The 20712-nt window shown below is 43.5% G+C and overlaps 1 protein-coding gene across 4 annotated transcripts in view; it reads left to right on the forward strand.

The window, feature by feature from the left end:
• The window catches only part of smarcc1a (SWI/SNF related, matrix associated, actin dependent regulator of chromatin, subfamily c, member 1a), an 89118-nt gene that overhangs the window by 43431 nt on the left and 24975 nt on the right, over window positions 1-20712 (forward strand). For 2 of the 4 annotated variants that reach the window (XM_055664701.1, XM_055664699.1), the window contains exons 15-24: window positions 1149-1220; window positions 4184-4297; window positions 5053-5206; window positions 7430-7564; window positions 9363-9422; window positions 13108-13366; window positions 14360-14521; window positions 16874-16932; window positions 18945-19065; window positions 19640-19806. In XM_055664701.1, the coding sequence (XP_055520676.1) occupies window positions 1149-1220; window positions 4184-4297; window positions 5053-5206; window positions 7430-7564; window positions 9363-9422; window positions 13108-13366; window positions 14360-14521; window positions 16874-16932; window positions 18945-19065; window positions 19640-19806 (1303 nt within the window). The remainder of the gene's footprint in view (window positions 1-1148; window positions 1221-4183; window positions 4298-5052; window positions 5207-7429; window positions 7565-9362; window positions 9423-13107; window positions 13367-14359; window positions 14522-16873; window positions 16933-18944; window positions 19066-19639; window positions 19807-20712) is intronic. The other 2 variants (XM_055664700.1, XM_055664702.1) reach the window with 2 other exon arrangements.

A 20712-nucleotide genomic window follows, 5' to 3' on the forward strand; every position in this document is an offset into this window, starting at 1 on the left:
AGATGCTGGTTTATACCGAAGATACATAGATACTTAAAAAATTGGTGTCCAGTTCGGTAAATAAAAACGAAATCTCCACTATAAATGGCTTTCTGCGAGACAGTGAGCCTCTGCCCCGATGGTTGAGTGTGTGGAAATCCGCGGATTGGAATTTAGCGGAGAGCGTGTTCGTGGGTGCAGGCCGACCGTCTTTGCATGCGCATCTCTACGGCCAGCGCTCAGCTCCGCTCGTGTAGAGTAGCGTTTTTCCTCTGTTCCCCCAGGCCTACCGTACCGGATTTGGGGCAGGGAGCACAGAGTCATGTACACGTACAGAACACTTGCACTGCATTCAAGTTTCTGTATGTCATAGACACCACAATGTTCTTTTTTTTTTAACCTGATTCAATAGATAATAGGTGCAGGGTTGGGCCGTCAATGTGATCATGGCTGATCATCCACAATCAGTACCCCGTTCTTACCTTCTCGTCATATCTCCTGACTCCGCTATCTTGAAGAGCTCTATCTAACTCTCTCTTGGAAGTATACAGAGAATTGGCCTCCTGCTTTCTGAGGCAAAGAATTCCACAGATTCACAACTCTCTGGGTGAAAACGTTTTTCCTCATCTCCATTCTAAATGGGCCACCCTTAATTCTTAAACTGTGGCCCCTGGTTCTGGATTCCCCCAACATCTGGAACGTGTTTAAGCGAAAACCAGCAAAGAAATGGTGTCATTTCAAGGTATAATTATCAAAAAAATATCAAATGTTTCCTGCATAATTTGATACTTCTCTCTAATTAGAGTAAACAAGCAAGGAACTAGGGGTGTTGGTGTAATATAACATGTTTTCAATATGACGTAAGTGTAAATAAGCAAGGATTTGGTGTCATTTTAAGGTATGATTATAACATTTTCTGTAAACTAAGTGACAAGCAAGTAAAATGTGTTATTTTAAGGTACAATTTAAAAAAAAAAACAATGTAAGTTAAGGGTCAACAGGGAAGAAAACGCTGTCATTTCAAGGTACAATTATCAACAATTTTCTGCTACGGGTTTATGCCCTTTGAGGAAAAATGGGAAATGCCTTTTTTCAGGCCATGTGTTTAGTTGCAGCAGATATATTCAATGTGGAGATTAGGTAAACAATGGGATTTCCTCCTTTTGTAGCATTCATGAGATAGAACGCCGTGCCTTACCTGAATTCTTCAACGGAAAAAATAAGTCCAAGAGTCCAGAAATGTGAGTAAATAAAAACTTAAACACTTGTTCTCTCACAAATGAGCTGAAAATATATTTGCATTTTGAGTGTCTTAACAATTTTCAATTCTTTCAGTATAGTTGTTCGGTGCTTGTTAAGAAATTCTGTTTTGAGAGATTTTTGTGTAAATGTAACTGAGCAGCAGATTGTAGAAGTCTTTTGTTCGCTTGCTGATGTTAATATACGATTTACATCTCCAAGGATATATTTTCTTGCCCTGTTTGTTCAATTCTGATCTGTTGTGAAACATTTTGCTTTTGAGATTTTCATTGTAATTTCATAAATGATGCGAGCAACATCAAGGTTCAGGAACAGCTTATTCCCCACAGCCATCAGACTATTAAACTCAACTCAAACAAAAATCTGAACTTTAATAGCCTATTGCACTATTCAATGGTATATGGACACACTGATCTGTTCTGTATTTATTTATGCCTATAATATTCTGTTGTGCTGAAGCAAAGCAAGAATTTCATTGTTCTATCTGGGACACATGATAATAAACTCTCTTGAATCTTGAGCTGAATTAGGTCATTTGGCCCATCATTCAATCATGGCTGATCCATCTTTCCCTCTTAACCCTATTCTCCTGCCTTCTCCCCATAACCCTCGATACCTGATCTGATACCCTGTCTTCTTTTATTGACTTTATATTCTCTATCTTCTTGGGCTTTATTCCTATTGATCAAATTAGGCTGAGTTATTGTTTCTGCCAAGCGCAAGTACAGTTTTTCATTGTTTGTTTTGAATGTTTAATTGATGGTGTAAAGGTGGAGCTGTGTAAGATGGACTCGGACAATGTCAAAATCTATAGCTGAATAACGGGAGATGTTCAAGCATCTTGTCCATGACAAAGGGGGATTCCATGAGAAAGACACACAACCTGTGGGTAACAAACGATACCACGGGTTATGTTAAACTGAAAAGTAGGGCATACAAATTGGCAAGAACTGGTGGTAGGCTGGAGAGCTGGGAGGGTTCAGGGATTTAGCAACGAACGATTAAAACCTCAAAAAGGAGTAAATTGATTTGAGATCAACTTTGTACATAATATCAAAACTGTACACGTTTCTATGCGTGTCTCAATTGGCAATGGCAGTTAAAGAAAGTGAAACTGTTAGGAAATGAGGCTGGTAAATGAATAAGGGGAAACAAAGTTTTAAATGAATTATACACAGCCATCTTCACTGGAAGAATCTGCAAATATCTCTAACATAAGATTTGAAATAACTGAGTGGATCTTGTAGAAATGCTAATCAATGGATGAAGTATTGGAGCAGCTCACTGGGCTGAAAATTGGCGAATCGCCAGGACCCAATGGCTTAGATTTTTTAAATAAATGCCAGCAGAGATGGCCAAGGTGTTGCTCCAACCTACCTCATTGTACACCATGGATATTTTTCTCTTTAGCTGTAATGTCATAAGGCTTGGACACTCCAAGCATTGAAATATTTTTCCCTTTGTACAACCTGCTGTGCAGGTGAAGGACTTGATTGTGCTCGTGTTTTGTTGATTTGACTGGATAGCATGAAAACCAAGCTTTTCACTGAGCATACCAATATGTACAGAAGAGGATCTGAGGCCATCGGACTGAAAGGCAATGCAGGCTTGAGGGACTGAGTAGCCAACTCCCACTCCTTCAAACTTTTGTTTTTATTTTTGTTTCTTCTGCCCTGGAAGAGGTTCCTGTATTGTGCTTGATACAACCCCTCTTTTCTGAGAACCGTGAAGAATAAAGCTTGGTAGCGCTTGTCGTGATGTTTTGGCAGATTAAGTAGTGTGTTTCTGTTTGCGAATTTAAGTTGCAGCTTGTACTTTTTCTGAACAGAATGATGCCGTCAAAAGTCCTGTTTCCTTCAATGTCACTCCATCATTGTGTTCATTTGAATCAGCTATGCTTGTTTTGGCATTTCTATATTTGAAATGCAAGTTTATTTTCAAATTGCAGAGGTCATGTTGATCTTATCCATCAAATCCATATCTTGCACTCGGGTAGTTAATCTTCAGTGATATTTTGGTTAATCTTGTATGTACTGAACCTTATGCATAAGTATATATTATACTGTTATCTTCAGAATGCGGAGATGAATTGTGCTTGAATTAATTAATTGAACTGAAACCTTTTTCACTTCTTGCGAATTGGGTTCATTACTTCATTTATTGTCACATATACCAATTGGTGTAGTGAAATTCACTGGCCAGGTCAGTCATACAATTTAAAAAAGCAACAGACTCAGAAAACACATTTTAACATAAACATCCATCACAGTGACCCCTACACATTCCTCACTTTGATGGAAGACCAAAATAAAGTTCAAAGTCCTTCACTTGTTGTTCTTCCTTGACCAGAGGTCTCGAGCCCCCCGTTGACGGGACGGTCTTGACTCCCGTAGCCGGAGGCGTTCGGGCCCTCTGCGTCGAGGCGTTCAGCTCCCCTACCCTGTCAGCTCCCATGTGCCGGGCGATCAAACCTCGCGTCGGGGCCGGTTGAACCTTCTGCGGCGTTGGAGCTCCCGACTAGCCTCTCCCGAGACTGTGAGCCTGCAGTGGGAGTGATCCCAGGCAAGGGATCCGCTTACCGCGATAGGGCTCACGACAGTCCGAGGCGGCTTCCAGCTCTATCGATGGTGGGCCGCAGAGCCCGGAGAATGTGATCCGAAACTTGATCACATCTCCGGGAAGGTAAGATTCCCCCGATTTCCCCAGAAGAACATTAAAACAAACTTTAAACTAATGCTAAAAATAACAAAAAGGATGAAAAAAACGAACAGACTGTCGGCAGGGCTGCCATCTTCCTCCTCCGGCGCCCCATGGATTTGGTATTTGCGTTTGGTATTTTAACAAGCAAATTACAAATTACTTGTGATAAATGTTAGCATATTTCATAGGACCTCGTTTTCAAAAAGAGCATTTAAAAAAAAATATATTGTGTCCAAATCCACAGATATTTGGCATATCGAAACTTCATGATAGATACTTACCGATTAAATCCTCAAGAATACCTGACCAGTACGTCTTGCCGGAGAAACTTAACAGGGGATGTGTGTGCTGTGATGAGGTAAGGCAAGGGCATTTGTGGAGGTGGGAGGGGCAACAGAAAATGAAAAGCAGCAATCTAACATTTTAATTGGCAGAGGAAGAAAACAGATGGAATGAAACAAGATAAAGGACTGCGTTTTCAATCCTTTTATTCCCCTTTCTCTTTGCCAATTAAAGCATGTTTGATTTCTGCTTTCCCTTCATTCTAAAGAAACTTCACCGACTTTACCTGTTTTCTTCATATGCTGTTAGCCTGATTATTTATAGTACTTAAATGTCTTATTTAACATTTTCAATCAACGGATTTTTTTTGATTTCTCTGAAAGGTTTTGTCTTGAAGTAAAGATATGAATGGTCTGTAGCTAAAACTTCACACGTGGGTTCTGTCTGACTGTTTCGCATGCGTCCTTTTTTCTTGCCACAGTGACTGGGAAAATTGGAGATAAGTAACAAACATGTAGGTGCTCTTAGTCACACAATGTGATTACTCCAGGGATAATAAATCAACGCATGTTTTCTGTCATATGGTGATTAAGGGGGACGATGGAATGCTTGTTTGCCTTCCCCTCCATCCCCAAATAAAAGTTAAAAATTAATGCTCACGTTTAAAACAAAAAATACTGCATCTATTACTTGTGGTATTGGTAATGATGAAAGTGCAAAATAAACCAATGCATACAAGTTGGTACCATGAAGAGGGAACTCTGCTGGATTGGACGTGTGCTGGTGAACACACTTGACCGTATATATTCATGTGCACCCTGCTTTCTGCAGAGTTCATGCCTTCTTGGAGCAGTGGGGCCTCGTGAATTACCAAGTGGATGCCGACAGTCGACCTCTGCCAATGGGACCTCCTCCAACCCCCCACTTCAATGTTCTTGCGGATACGCCCTCTGGCTTGGTGCCAGTTCATCTCAGGACCCCTCAAGTAAGAAATGCAAAATCATCTCTGGGCCCCCTTTCCCTCTACATTCCCAAGTTAAGGGCCTGTCCCACTTACGCGACCGTTACAGGCGACTGCCGGCACCCGTCATAGGTCGCCGAAACTTTCAACATGTTGAAAATTCAGCGGCGACCAGAAAGACGCTACGACTGCATGGTTGTGAGAGGTCTCCTATGGTCATGAGAGGTCGCCAGGGGTCGCCTGTATGGTCGTGAGAGGTCTCCTATGGTTATGAGAGGTCTTTCTGGTCACTGTTGAATTTTCAAATGTTGAAAATTTCGGCGACCTATGACGGGTGCCGGCTGTCGCCTGTAAAGGTCGCGTAAGTGGGACAGGCCCTGATTCAGATTCAGATTCAATTTTAATTGTCATTGTCAGTGTACAGTACAGAGACAACGAAATGCATTTAGCATCTCCCTGGAAGAGCGACATAGCAAACGATTTGAATAAATAATAATAAGTGTCCGGGGGGGGGGGGGGGGTGGTGATTGGCAGTCACCGAGGTACGTTGTTTAGTAGAGTGACAGCCGCCGGAAAGAAGCTGTTCCTCGACCTGCTGGTTCGGCAACGGAGAGACCTGTAGCGCCTCCCGGATGGTAGGAGGGTAAACAGTCCATGGTTGGGGTGAGAGCAGTCCTTGGCGATGCTGAGCGCCCTCCGCAGACAACGCTTGCTTTGGACAGACTCAATGGAGGGGAGCGAGGAACCGGTGATGCGTTGGGCAATTTTCACCACCCTCTGCAATGCCTTCCGGTCAGAGACAGAGCAGTTGCCATACCATACTGTGATGCAGTTGGTAAGGATGCTCTCGATGGTGCAGCGGTAGAAGTTCACCAGGATCTGAGGAGACATGTCCACTGTAATGTAACCTCTTGTTTATTGGTTTATCTGGTGGAATTTGGAGAAATTTTGTGTACATTTTTTCCATAATGCAAGACTTGCCGGTAAGGTATTACCATGTGCATTTATTTACCTAATTGGCTATTAAATATAAAATGTTTTGCACCACTGATAATCGTGATTCCCTGAAAATGTTTGTTTTTGTGGTAAATCAGATGTAGATTCCCAGACTTGGTGTTTGTGTTTATTTTGGATCATCATGTAATTTTTAAGCAAGTATTTTTGGTTTGCATCTTTGAATAGGTATATACTTTACATTCACTACACCAAATGAGGTTAATCTTCTCTTTTTAACATTATAACGTAAGCCCCGTTTCTTTTGTGCAAATGAATGCGTTTTCTTTTTAATTGAATTCGAGGCTTGGTAAAGCTGCTACTTAATAGCCCCCGAGAGCCAGGTTTGATCCAGACCTCTGGTGCTGTTCATTTGGAGTTTGTGCGTTCTCATGGTGACTGCGGGAGTTTCCTCCGGTTTCCTCCCATATCCCAAAGATGTGCTGGTTTAACTGCCCCTAATGTGTAGGGAGTGGATGCGAAAGTGGTATAACATAGACACTAGACAATAGGTGCAGGAGCAGGCCATTTGGCCCTTCGAGGGAGCACCGCCATTCAATGTGGTCATCCCCAATCAGTACCCCCGTTCCTGCCTTCTCCCCATATCCCCTGACTCTGCTATTTTTAAGAGCCATATCTAGCTCTCTCTTGAAAGCATCCAGAGAACGGGCCTCCGCCGCCCTCTGAGGCAGAGAATTCCACAGACTCTACACTCTCTGTGAGAAAAAGAGTTTCCTCGTCTCTGTTCTAAATGGCTTACTCCTTATTCTTAAAATGTGGCCCCTGGTTCTGGACTCCCCCAACACTGGGAACACGTTTCCTGCCTCTAGCGTGTCCAACCCCTTAACAATCTTATATGTTTCAATGAGATCCTCTCTCATCCTTCTAAACTCCAGAGTGTACAAGCCCAGCTGCTGCATTCTCTCAGCATATGACAGTCCCGTCATCCTGGGAATTAACCTTGTAAACCTACGCTGCACTCCCTCAATAACAAGAATGTCCTTCATAAGATTAGGGGACCAAAACTGCACACAATACTCCAGGTGTGGTCTCACTAGGGCTCTGTACAACTGTGTTAGGACCTCTTTGCTCCTATAGAATCTGTATGAATGGGTGATCGATGGTCAGCATCAATTCAGTGAGGTGAAGGGCCTCCTTTCATGCTCTAGCTATGTCATACCTGCCTGAAATCATGAGCAAACTGTTTAAATAGACTTGGATTACTAAGTTATTGTTGTTTCATGTCCACTAAAGTCGCAAATTGTGATGCAGATTCCAGCCTCCCAACAGTTGTTGAACTTCCCAGAAAAGCCAAAGGACAAACCGGCTGACCTGCAGAACTTTGGGCTACGGACAGACATGTACGCAAGAAAGGGCACCTTGGCTAAAGTAAGCATTACATTTTTACTTGAAGGGATTTCCATGGGTCTGGAGATTTTTGTAAGGGAGAATTCACGGAAACTCTGCTGGATGCAAAAAAATTGATAAAAATGTAAGGAAACTTGAAATGTTGGTAGAAACAGGAAATGGATGAATTGAACCTTGGAGCCTATTTATGTGCTAAAATTATCGATTTTGTTTGGATGCGAAAGTGACTTGGATCCATTTATTTTACATTTGCCATCTGGGCACATTCATATTTTGGCTGCCATTTGAAAGATTAGCGCTTTTTAATTCAGAAATTGCACATCAGAAGCTTCCAATTTTTTTAGTTCAATCTCCAATAAAGGTTTAGATTTCACACATTCATGTGTAATGATATTTTTTTTATATTTTCGTAATGAAACTAGAATTGACTATTTCTTTCTGTCAACATTTTCTTTTGTTTTTTTCTCGTCTGTCAATCGAACAGCAAATGTTTTTCACAGTACCTCTGTAGATGTAACAATAAACTAGACTAAACTAACCTTTTGCGATGAAGCAACAAAGTTCAAGAGCATGAAGTGCTGGAGTAACCCAGCAGGTCGGGCAACATCTCTGGAGAACGTGGATAGTTGACGTTTCGGTTCTTGAACCAAAACGTCTTCACCTATCCTTGCTCACCAGAAATGTTGCCTGACCTGTGGAGCTACTCCAGCACTTTGTGTCCTTTTGTGTATTAACCAGCCTCTGCAGTTCTTTGTTTTCGCAAGCAACACTCACTGAGCTACCTAAGGTTCATCAGTTGGTTAGTTGAAAGTGAAATCGGAAAAGCAGAAACCTTTTGAGAGGTACATGTAATGTTTTGTTTGGGATGAATGAATTTCCAAAGAGATTAATGTTAGGAACTTCATTTTTAAACTTGGACTCCGCCCCCCGCCCCTGCCCCCCCACCCCTCCAACATCCAAAAATATCAAGAGAATCATGTTGTTAATAATAACATGGTATTAATGTGCCTAAACCTCTGCCATTGCTTTACTGGGAGGTTAAATGGGATTAAGATGAGTAGGTAAGTTTTACATCCTCATGGTACTATGGCCGGAGGTAGATATTTGGAGCCTGATGAATTCTGAGAATCGTCATCATTGATCACATCATAAAATAGACTTTCAGTGTTCCAGGACTCTGAAGATACTCTGGCTTATAGACAGTAGACAATAGGTGCAGGAGTAGGCCATTCGGTCCTTCGAGCCAGCACCGCCATTCAATGTGATCATGGCTGATAATCCACAATCGGTACCCCCCCGTTCCTGCCTTCTCCCCATATCCCCTGACTCCGCTATTTTTAAGCCCTATCTAGCTCCTAAAGTATCTTTGGCTTACTTGTGTACTTCACATCTTTGGTGGGGTATTGTAATGAAGCAGTGGTTTACATCAAGAGGTTGATGAAGCTAGCAGATTAAATCATATCCCATGTGTTATTGGGATGGAATTAATGGTTTCTCAGCCCAGAATAGAGATCTAATGTTTCTCATTATCGAATGATCTTTGCTGGAAAATGCAATTGTAACCATGGCGATGGTAACTCGCTCTGGATTGGCACCATACAGATGAACATATTGCCCATGCTGTGCATTTGTGTGTCAAGTCTTTTTTTGGAAGTGTTGCTATCTACTTGTGAATCTCTGAAGACTTTGTGCCTTGGTTTCATGAATAGAAGAAATGAAAGGAAAGCTTCAAAAGTAAATCAAACGATTGAGGCAGTGCATTACGTTAGCACCTTTCCAATTACATGCTTCATATTTTTCCACTGTGTCTATGTTGCAGCAAAGCAAAGCCAGTGCAGCCCGAGACTGGACAGACCAGGAAACCCTTCTCCTGTTAGAGGTGAGTCATTCTCATTCAAAACATCATTCATTCATTGTGGCAGCAGCTCGGGCACAACAGAAGACAGTATGAAAATAATATGTTTTTGTTGCTATTCATGGACCATAAAGCAATGCAGCACCAGAACAGGCCCTTTGGCCCACAATATGTGTGCCAAACATGATGCCAAAACCAACTCTTATCTACCTGCACATTATCCATATCCCGATGTTGGGAAAGTCCAGAACTAGGGGGTCACAGTTTAAGGATAAGAGGGAAGTCTTTTAGGACCGAGATGAGAAAATCATTTTTTACGCAGAGAGTGGTGAATCTGTGGAATTCTCTGCCACAGAAGGTAGTTGAGGCCACAGTTCATTGGCTATATTTAAGAGGGAGTTAGATGTGGCCCTTGTGGCTAAAGGGATCAGGGGGTATGGAGAGAAGGCAGGGATGGGATACTGAATTGGATGATCAGCCATGATCATATCGAATGGCGGTGCAGGCTCGAAGGGCCGAATGGCCTACTCCTGCACCTATTTTCTATGTTTCTATGTTTCCACTCCATGTACCTATCCAGAACTCTTAAAGGCCACTAAGCACAACCTCCCCCAACAGCATGTATCAGGCACTCGCCACCCTCTGTTTTTCAAAATAAAAACTTGCCCTGCATATCTCCTTTTAACTTTTCCCCCCTCATCTTAAAGTTGCGCCCTGCTGATGCTTGATTTTTCCATAATGGGGGACAAAAGATTCTGACTGTCTACCCTGTCTCTGCCTACCATAATTTTATATACTTCATCAGGTTGCCCTGCAACCTTCAGCGTTCCAGAGAAAACTATCCAAGTCTTTCCAATCTCTCCTTGGAGCCAATGCCCCTAATTGAGTTGTCATTCTGGTAAACCTCCTCTGCTCCCTGTTTAAGAGGGAACTGCAGATGCTGGAGAATCGAAGGTTACACAGAAAAGCTGGAGAAACTCAGCGGGTGCAGCAGCATCTATGGAGCGAAGGAAATAGGCAACGTTTCGGGCCGAAACCCTTCTTCAGACTGATCGGGGGTGGGGGTGGGTCGGGACAAGAAAGGGAAACCTCATCTTCCAACCTCATCTATTGCGTCCGCTGCTCTAGATGCCAGCAGATCTATATCGGTGAGACCAAGCGGAGGTTGGGCGATCGTTTCGCCGAACACCTCCGCTCGGTCCGCAATAACCAAGCTGACCTCCCGGTGGCTCAGCACTTCAACTCCCCCTCCCACTCCGCCTCCGACCTCTCTGTCCTGGGTCTCCTCCATGGCCACAGTGAGCAGCACCGGAAATTGGAGGAACAGCACCTCATATTCCGTTTGGGGAGTCTACACCCCCGGGGCATGAACATCGAATTCTCCCAATTCTGTTAGTCCTTGCTGTCTCCTCCCCTTCCTCAGCTCCCCTACTGTCTCCTCCCACCCTCCAGCCTTCTGGCTACTCCTCCTTTTCCCTTTCTTGTCCCCACCCACCCCCACCCCCGATCAGTCTGAAGAAGGGTTTCGGCCCGAAACGTTGCCTATTTCCATCGCTCCATAGATGCTGCTGCACCCGCTGAGTTTCTCCAGCTTTTCTGTGTAACCTCCTCTGCTCCCTTTCTGAAGCCTCCACATCCTCCATGTAATGGGGCGACCAGAACTGCAATACTACAACTACAGCCTAATTGAAGGCCTATAAAGCTGCATCATAAGTTCCTGACACTTGTACTCAATACCTCAATGCTACAAGATCAAGCATGTCATATGCCTCCTGCTTGTGTTGTCACTTTCAGGGCGTCACGGACTTGGGCACCTAGGTCCCCCTCTGTACTTCAATGCTGCTAACGGTCATGCCATTAATTGCATATTTTCCCCTGACATTTGACTTTCCAAAGTGCAACACCTCACTAGTGGTCTCTATTCCATGGAGCTCAGGAGGATGAGGGGAGATCTTCTAGAGGTATACACAATCATGAGAGGAATAGATCGGGTAGCTGTACAGAGTCCTTTACCCAGAGTAGGGGAATCGAGGACCAGAGGACATAGGTTCAAGGTGAAGGGGAAACGATTTAATAGGAATCCGAGAGGTAACACTTTCTCACAAAGGGTGGTGAGTATATGGGGAAAAGCTGCCAGAGGAGGTAGTTATCCCATCGTTTAAGGAAGAGACAGGTACATGGGTAGGGCAGGTTTGGAGGGATATGGATCAAGCGCAGGCAAGTGGGCTACCCTAGGACAATGTTGGTCGGTGTAGGTGAGTTGGACCGAAGGGCCTGTTTCCACACTGTTTCACTCTATGACAGGGGTGGGGAACCTTTTCACGTTGGAATGCCGCATTAAGTTAGCTGTAATCTAATAAGGCCACATCCAAGAAACTTCAATTAGATATACTTCAAAATTTACATTGTTTTGTTAAAATATCCCTCATGGCTTTCTTATGTTTTAATTGTGGCCGTCAGTCGGGGAGGATTATTTAGTTGAATCTTCTTTTACTCTTTGGTATTTTAAATACGTTCATTTTAAGATTAAAATAAAAATAATAAAAGACGAACAAAAGCATTAATAAAAATAAAAGGATTTGTTCTACAAAATTTGGATTCATTCAAAAGGCTACAGGTTCCCCACCCCTGCTGTATGACCTCACACTTGCTCTGATTAAACTCCGTCTGCCGTATCTCCGCCCCTTTCAGTAGCTGATCTGTATCCCACCATGTACTTTGACAGCCTTCCTCACAATCTGTGACTCCAGCAATCTTTGGGTCGTCTGCAAACTTGTTAATCAACCGGTTTAGTCCAAGTCATATAATATATCACAAATACGTGCAGAACTCCACTGGTCACAGACCTCCAGCCTGAGTATTGTCCTTCCACCATAACCCTTCCAGCCCAACCCTCTGTCAGTAAGTCCGCCATGAAACCAAGCAAATCCTATCCTGAAAAAATATCTCCAGTAGCTTCCCTACCACTGACATGAGGCTCACTGGCCTATAATTCCCTGGTTTTTCTCTACTTCCATTAAATAAAAGAACAAGTCCTCCGGGACCTTGCCTGTGACTTGAGAAGACGCAGAGATCTTCATCCAGTCTCCCACAATCTCCCCTCTTGCCTCTCAATAACCTGGGATAGATCCCATCAGATCCTTGGGATTTATCCACCTTCACAATCTTCAAGAGCCCCAACACCTTATTTTCGTAGAGAAAAACATTTTGAATAGGATGCAAGTAACAGTGGTGTCTGGCTGTTCGCATTTCATAGCCTGCAATCTGCTTCCTTGTAATCTTCTGAAGGAAAAAGAATCCCCAGACTACATCTACATAGCAGAATTCAGCGCTCTGGTGAACAACTCTGCTTGGTTTCTTTCTCCTTGGTAATTGTCTTGGTTTACTGTGCATATAAAAGGCCTTGGGATTTTATTTAATCTGACTTGCCAATGACATTTCATGGTATCTTTTGGCCATCTATTATTTTAACTTTTTTTCATCTCTTCCTGAAATGGCATCAATCCATTTTCTCTCTGAGATGCTGCCTAATCTGCTGAGTTACTCCAGCAATTGTGTCCTTTGTGTATTAGCTAACATCCTCAGTTCCTTGTTTCTACACGCTGACTCTCAGCTGCCATGAGTTTACCAGAGTTCCATAAATACGTGCTTATACCAAATGTAACTACAGCTGATTTATTTGAATGAAGTGAATCTTTTTCATGTTTAGGCTCTGGAAATGTACAAGGATGACTGGAACAAAGTATCTGAGCACGTTGGAAGCCGCACGCAAGATGAGTGCATACTGAATTTCTTGCGGCTCCCCATTGAAGACCCATATCTTGAAGACACCGATTCCTCCCTTGGTCCTTTGGCCTTTCAGCCGGTTCCCTTCAGCCAGTCTGGGAATCCTGTCATGAGCACTGTGGCGTTTCTGGCCTCTGTCGTGGATCCCCGAGTTGCTGCGGCGGCTGCCAAAGCTGCTCTAGGTGAGAAACTAACAGACATAGTTTCCAAAAGCTGTGTTCTCCCAACGCTTCCCAGCCCTGCGGCACAGTGGGGCAGCGGTAGAGTTGCTGCCTCAGCGCCAGAGACCCAGGTTCGATTCTGACAACGGGTGCTGTCTGTACGGAGTTTGTATGTTCTCGCTGTGACCGTGTTTTACAATAGACGATGGGTGCAGGAGTAGTCCATTCGGCCCTTCGAGCCAGCACCGCCATTCAATGTGATCATGGTTGATCATCCCCAATCAGTACCCCGTTCCTGCCTTCTCCCCAGATCCCCTGACTCTGCTGTTTTTCAGAGCCCTATCTCGCTCTCTGTTGAAAGCATCCAGAGAATCTGCCTCCACCGCCCTCTGAGGCAGAGAATTCCACAGACTCGACACTCTCTGTGAGGAGAAAGTGTTTCCTCGTCTCCGTTCTAAATGGCTTACTCCTTATTCTTAAACTTCTCCAAGATCTTTGGTTTCCTCTCATGCTCCAGATGTACATGTTTGTAATTATTTGGCTTGATATAAATGTCAAAAAATGTACTCCGTGTGTGTAGGGTAGTGTTATTGTGCTGGGATCGCTGGTCGGCACGGACTCGGTGGGCAAAAGGGCTTGCTTGTGTGCTGCATCTCTTAAACTAAAAACTCTTGTATTTGAAATTTCCTCTCTGGGGGAGAGATAAAACTGATCTATACCTCTCATAATTTTATATACTTTTATCGGGTATCACCTCACCTATTTCTCCAGGGAACATGATGCAAGGTCTGTTTCCCAAGGCCTCTAACTGCAAGAAGTGGAAATGGACACCAGATGAATTGCCTATGTAATTTGGTGGAGCAACTTTTCTAATCTGCATAACCATGGCAGTTCATAAAATAGGTTACTTTCATAATCGGGGATGTCGATTCATTTAATCTGCATCAGTGTTAGTGGTGGATTGGCATAGAGATGGTGAAAAGGTGTGGAGCGTAAATGTATATCTTTCTGCAGAGGAGTTTTCCCACGTTAAGGAGGAAGTGCCGGTGGAACTGGTGGAGGCGCATGTGAAGAAGGTGCAAGAGATGGCCCGGTCTTCGGGGAAAGTTGACCCTTCCTATGGCTTGGAAAAAAGTGGCATTGCAGGCACTGCTCCAGAGGAACCAGAGAAAACTGGTGAGTTAGAACAGTTGCATTTGCATTTAGCCAGCATTATTGAAGCAAGTCACTTTTTGATTATAATGGACATTGACTTGTTGTTAGAGTGTGCTCTTTTTGTTCCGGAAGACATGTTCTCCTCAGCCTGTGAGGTCCACCCCCCAGATTTTTTTAATGAAATCCATTACCTATGCATGAGCACTGTGCTTTTGGCCAAAAGGGATCCCCGAGTTGCTGTTCTTGGAGCCAAAGCTGCTGTATAATATTTGACAACATTCAAAGTTTTGAAAAAGCTGTGTTCTCCCAACGCAAACCCAGCCCTGGGGGGCGGGGTGGGGCAGCGGGGAAAAAATGCTGCAAATCAGCCCAAACCCAGGTGGGGGGTCTGCGCTCCCTAATTTTATGTATTATAACGGGGCAGTAAATATTAAAAATATGATCCACCTGCTGTACAATTCTGCACAGCAGGCGCACTGGATGGTACTGGAAAAAGGGGACTGCTCCCCGAGTACTATAGGACCGACCATCCTCTCACCAGTAAATTTGAATAATAAAAATTATAATAAAAATCCAATTATACATAACACAATAATCCCATGGAAACAAATAAAACAGACTTTAAAATTTCAAGAAACCTATCTCTTTTTAATACCAATAGTCAATAATCCATCGTTTTGAACCAGCATCCAGACAAATCATTTATACAATGGGAAAAAGAAGAGAATTCCACAGCTCGAAGACACTCTCTGAATTAGGGAAAGTATCATTTCCAACTCGTCTGAAATCTATAATTTGAAAAATCCAATATTTTAAACTATCTTCAAGATCTTGGTTTCCTCTCATGCTCCAAAAATGTACATGTTTGTATCATAATATGGCTTGGTATAAATTGTCAAAAAATGTACTCCAAGGTGTGTAGGGTAGTGTTAATGTGCTTATATAATCGCATTTTCGGCACGGACTCGGTGGGCAAATGGAATTAGAAAAGTGCTGGGAACTTAAATTAAAAACTCTCGTATTTCAAATTTCCTCTCTGGATAGAGATAAAAACTGGTGCTATACCTCTCATCAACGTTACGGCATACTTTCATCGGGTTTCACCTCACCTATTTCTCCAGGGAACATGATGCAAGGTCTGTTTCCCAAGGCCTCTAACTGCAAGAAGTGGAAATGGACACCAGATGAATTGCCTATGTAATTTGGTGGAGCAACTTTTCTAATCTGCATAACCATGGCAGTTCATAAAATAGGTTACTTTCATAATCGGGGATGTCGATTCATTTAATCTGCATCAGTGTTAGTGGTGGATTGGCATAGAGATGGTGAAAAGGTGTGGAGCGTAAATGTATATCTTTCTGCAGAGGAGTTTTCCCACGTTAAGGAGGAAGTGCCGGTGGAACTGGTGGAGGCGCATGTGAAGAAGGTGCAAGAGATGGATATCAAATCTGTTTGAAACATTACATCTGGAAAGTTGACCCTTCCTATAAAGGCTTGGAAAAGAGTGGCATTGCAGGCACTGCTCCAGAGGAACCAGAGAAAACTGGTGAGTTAGACCAGTCAGGACCTGGTAACGGGAGGTAAAATAGCATTATTGAAGCAAGTCACTTTTTGATTATAATGGACATTGACTTGTTGTTAGAGTGTGCTCTTTTTGTTCCGGAAGACATGTTCTCCTCAGCCTGTGAGGTCTCCCCCCAGATTTTTTCCTAATGGGGCTCCATTACTTTGCATTGACTCTTTGCTTTTGCACGACTCTCTTGCTATTTCTGTTCTTTCCCCAATGTGCTTTATAAAGCTCTAACATGGCTGTCAGGATGAAAGTCTTGACACAAAAAATGAGCAAGCAAGGGTGGGGTGTAGAATTGAATTGGGACTTCTAAAAAAATGCTTGCAAAAAATCTTTAAAAAATTTAGCTTGGTATAAATAAATGTCAAAAAAATATCCTCCGTGTGTGTGTGTGTGCGTGTGTGTGGTAGTGTTAATGTGTGGGGATTGCTAGTCGGCGTGGACTCGGTGGGCAAAAGGTGCTGTATCTTGTTGGCGTCTGAAGGTGCTGACCTTCTGTGCTGTATCTCTAAACTACACTAAAAACATGTGTATTTGACATTTTCTCTCTGGGGGAGCAATACAACCTATCTATACCTGGCGGGGGGGGGTGTGGAAGAGATGTTATGCGAGAAAGGATATATGATTTGGGCTTTGGTGTTGGGTGACACGGGGTGCTGTATGCAAAATGAAGAGATGGATCGTAGAAAAACAAATCTTGCGTGATGAAATATGAATGTTCTGCAATGTAGCTTGTAAGTTCTATACCAAAACTCATGGGTGCTCTATAATAGTTGTACCTCCTGTTTCATTCTCTTTATCAGCAGATGTTGAAGAGGAGAAAATGGAAACTCGAGAATCGGAAAGTCAAGAATCTGAAAAGGTGAGCTGTTCTGCACACTAAGAGCATCAACGGGCTGAGCAGTCCTCGTTCTCAGCCCAATGTCATGAATGAAGGACAAATTTGGTTAACTTCTTGGTTAGTAAACCGGATTTGATCCCGATTACAGTTCTGTGTGTAGAGTTTGCACGTTCTACCCTGTGACCCACGTGGGTTTTCTCCGGGTGCTCCAGTTTCCTCCCACATCCCAATGACGTGCAGATTTGTAGGTTAATTGGCTTGTGTAAGTTGTCCCTGGGGTGCAGGATATTTTTAAGGCAGAGATAGATAGATAGATGGGGAGAAAGCAGGAGGATGGGGTTGAGAGTGAAAGATAGATCAGCCATGATTGAATGGCAGAGTAGACGGTGGGCTGGATGGCTTCATTCTGCTTCTATCACTTATCAACTAGTGTACCGGCGATCACTGGTAGGTACGGACTCGATGGACCGAAGGGCCTGATTCCTCGCTGTTTCTCTCAACTAAACTAAACTAAATGTACGGGAGGTACGAGCTGGAAACGGAGCACTAAACCTCATTGAAAATATCTGCCATTGTTGTGCTAAACTGTTTTATATTTAGTTGTTAATTCTAATAGCGTATTTCACAATCTCTCAATGATCTGTACACAAGCTAGTTTCCCACTCCTCTCTCCTGAGCTTGTTGCTGCTTCCTGGGCGCGCCTTGTCCTTGATGCCAATAGACAAAAGGTGCAGGAGTAGGCCATTCGGCCCTTCGAGCCAGCACCACCATTCAATGTGATCATGGCTGATCATCCCCAATCAGTATCCCGTTCCTGCCTTAGACATAGAAACATAGAAATTAGGTGCAGGAGTAGGCCATTCGGCCCTTCGAGCCTGCACCGCCATTCAATATGATCATGGCTGATCATCCAACTCAGTATCCCGTACCTGCCTTCTCTCCATACCCTCTGATCCCCTTAGCCACAAGGGCCACATCTAACTCCCTCTTAAATATAGCCAATGAACTGGCCACGACTACCCTCTGCGGCAGAGAGTTCCAGAGATTCACCACTCTCTGTGTGAAAAAAGTTCTTCTCATCTCGGTTTTAAAGGATTTCCCCCTTATCTTTAAGCTGTGACCCCTTGTCCTGGACTTCCCCAACATCGGGAGCAATCTTCCTGCATCTAGCCTGTCCAACCCCTTAAGAATTTTGTAAGTTTCTATAAGATCCCCTCTCAATCTCCTAAATTCTAGAGAGTATAAACCAAGTCTATCCAGTCTTTCTTCATAGGACAGTCCTGACACCCAGGAATCAGTCTGGTGAACCTTCTCTGCACTCCCTCTATGGCAATAATGTCCTTCCTCAGATTTGGAGACCAAAACTGTACGCAATACTCCAGGTGTGGTCTCACCAAGACCCTGTACAACTGCAGTAGAACCTCCCTGCTCCTATACTCAAAGCCTTCTCCTCATATCCCCCGACTCCGCTATTTTTAAGAGCCCTATCTAGCTCTCTCTTGAAAGCATCCAGAGAACCTGCCTCCACCGCCCTCTGAGGCAGAGAATTCCACAGACTCACCACTCTCTGTGAGAAAAAGTGTTTCCTCGTCTCCGTACTAAATGACTTACTCCTTATTCTTAAACTGTGGCCCCTGGTCCTGGACTCTCCCAACATCGGGAACATGTTTCCTGCCTCTAGTGTGTCCAAGCCCTTAATCTTATATGTTTCAATGAGATTCCCTCTCATCCTTCTAAACTCCAAAGTGTACAAGCCCAGCCGCTCCATTCTCTCAGCATGTGACAGTCCCGCCATCCCGGGAATTAACCTTGTAAACCTACGCTGCACTCCCTCAATAGCAAGAATGTCCTTCCTCAAATTAGGTGACCAAAACTGCACACAATACTCCAGGTGCGGTCTCACTAGAGCTCTGTACAACTGCAGAAGGACCTCTTTGCTCCTATATGTCCAAGCAGTGTTTTGTACCAAAGGTGACACCATTCTCATGCAGAAAAAGAATTTGTGTTCAACAGACACACTTGCCTTTTACCAGGTGGAACACAAAGAAGAGACTGAAGCAGTTTCGGAGAATACAGAGAAGATTCAAGTTCCATCTCCCAAAGAGTTGGAGAAACCCCCAGAAGTGGAAATGGCAAGCACTGACGTGAAACCAGGTATGTTTAATGTAGTGAGTTTTCAAAAATCGATTGATGTGCTTATGAAGAATAAACTCATAGCATCGCGTTATTTCCTAAGCGTGAATGCTTGCCATCCACCAGACTCAATGCTAAATAACAGATGAGATATCTTTGCATTCGGTGTGCTTGTATGAAGGAACAGTCAACTTTAATTGGGTTTGTTCAGCATAATTTATAAAAATGCTACAACGAGTAGTTGGACAGAGTGTGTTAAATGTGGGGTTTAGTAAGCGGTTCTGACTGGTAAGCTAATAGGAAATCTTTACAACAAAACCAACATTTCTAATGTTCTCCAGCAATGCTGCCTGAGATATTCCAGCACTTTTTTTTTTTGTTGTAAACTAGCATCTGCAGTTCCTTGTTTCAACATGCCAACACCAGTCTGAAGAAGGGTTTCGGCCCGAAACGTCGCCTATTTCCTTCGCTCCATAGATGCTACTGCACCCGCTGAGTTTCTCCAGCATTGTTGTGTACCTGCCAACATTACTTGTCTGTTCTTGACAATTGTTGAATTTTCACACATTTTCTAAACCTTATTTTGTTCTGCCAGCTGGATCTGAAGACAAAGATAAAGAAGAGAACAAGGAGAATATTGACATTAGCAGCAAAGATAAAGAAGTGGACGTTGGGAAGAAGAAGCTGCAGCATCACATTGGGGAAGGAAACATTGTCACGGCTGCTGCAGCAGCCCTGGCATCAGCTGCTACAAAGGCAAAGGTAACTGCGTTTCTGAGCAAACTCTAAGAACAGACTTAAATTAGAACAGGCAAGTGGGACTAGCTGAGGAGGGGCATCTGGGTCGGATACGATTTATGTAAAATAAACAAATACGACAGATTTAATTCAGTTTATTGTCATGTGTACAGAGGTAGTGGGGAGATGAGTGTATGGCCAGGATGGTGAATGGTGAATCACAGAGAGTGGTGAATCTCTGGAACTCTCTGCCGCAGAGGGTAGTCGAGGCCAGTTCATTGGCTATATTTAAGAGGGAGTTAGATGTGGCCCTTGTGGCTAAAGGGATCAGAGGGTATGGAGAGAAGGCAGGTACGGGATACTGAGTTGGATGATCAGCCATGATCATATTGAATGGCGGTGCAGGCTCGAAGGGCCGAATGGCCTAATCCTGCACCTATTTTCTATGTTTCTATGGTGTGGGTCGTTGATGCTGCCAGCCTTTTTGAGGCAGCAAATGCGATAGATCCCCTCGATGGAAGGGAGGTCAGAGCCGATGATGGACTGGGCAGTGTTTACTACTTTTTGTAGTATTTTGAATCTTGAATGTACGAGTTGGGCCGAAAGGACTGTTTTCATGTTGTTTGGCTAAATAACTGAAGACCTTAAACAGAAAATGGGAATAAGATTTATGTAAAATAAAGAAATACGATTCAGTTTATTGTCATGGATACAGAGGTACGGTGAAAGGTTTTGTTGTGTGCTATCCAGTCAGCAGAAAGACAATACATGATTATAATCGAGTCATTTACAGTGTAATCATGTTTTGTCTTTCTGCTGACGTGTTAGCTGTTAAGCATACAGAAAGATAGCATATCGAGCTATAAGATAACTGACCCTTTGTTAGTTGAGAAGTTTTGGGCAGGGCACCAGGAGAACTCTCATTTTCCT

Source organism: Leucoraja erinacea, chromosome 43 (genome assembly GCF_028641065.1).
Source record: "Leucoraja erinacea ecotype New England chromosome 43, Leri_hhj_1, whole genome shotgun sequence".
Classification (NCBI taxonomy): domain Eukaryota; kingdom Metazoa; phylum Chordata; class Chondrichthyes; order Rajiformes; family Rajidae; genus Leucoraja; species Leucoraja erinaceus.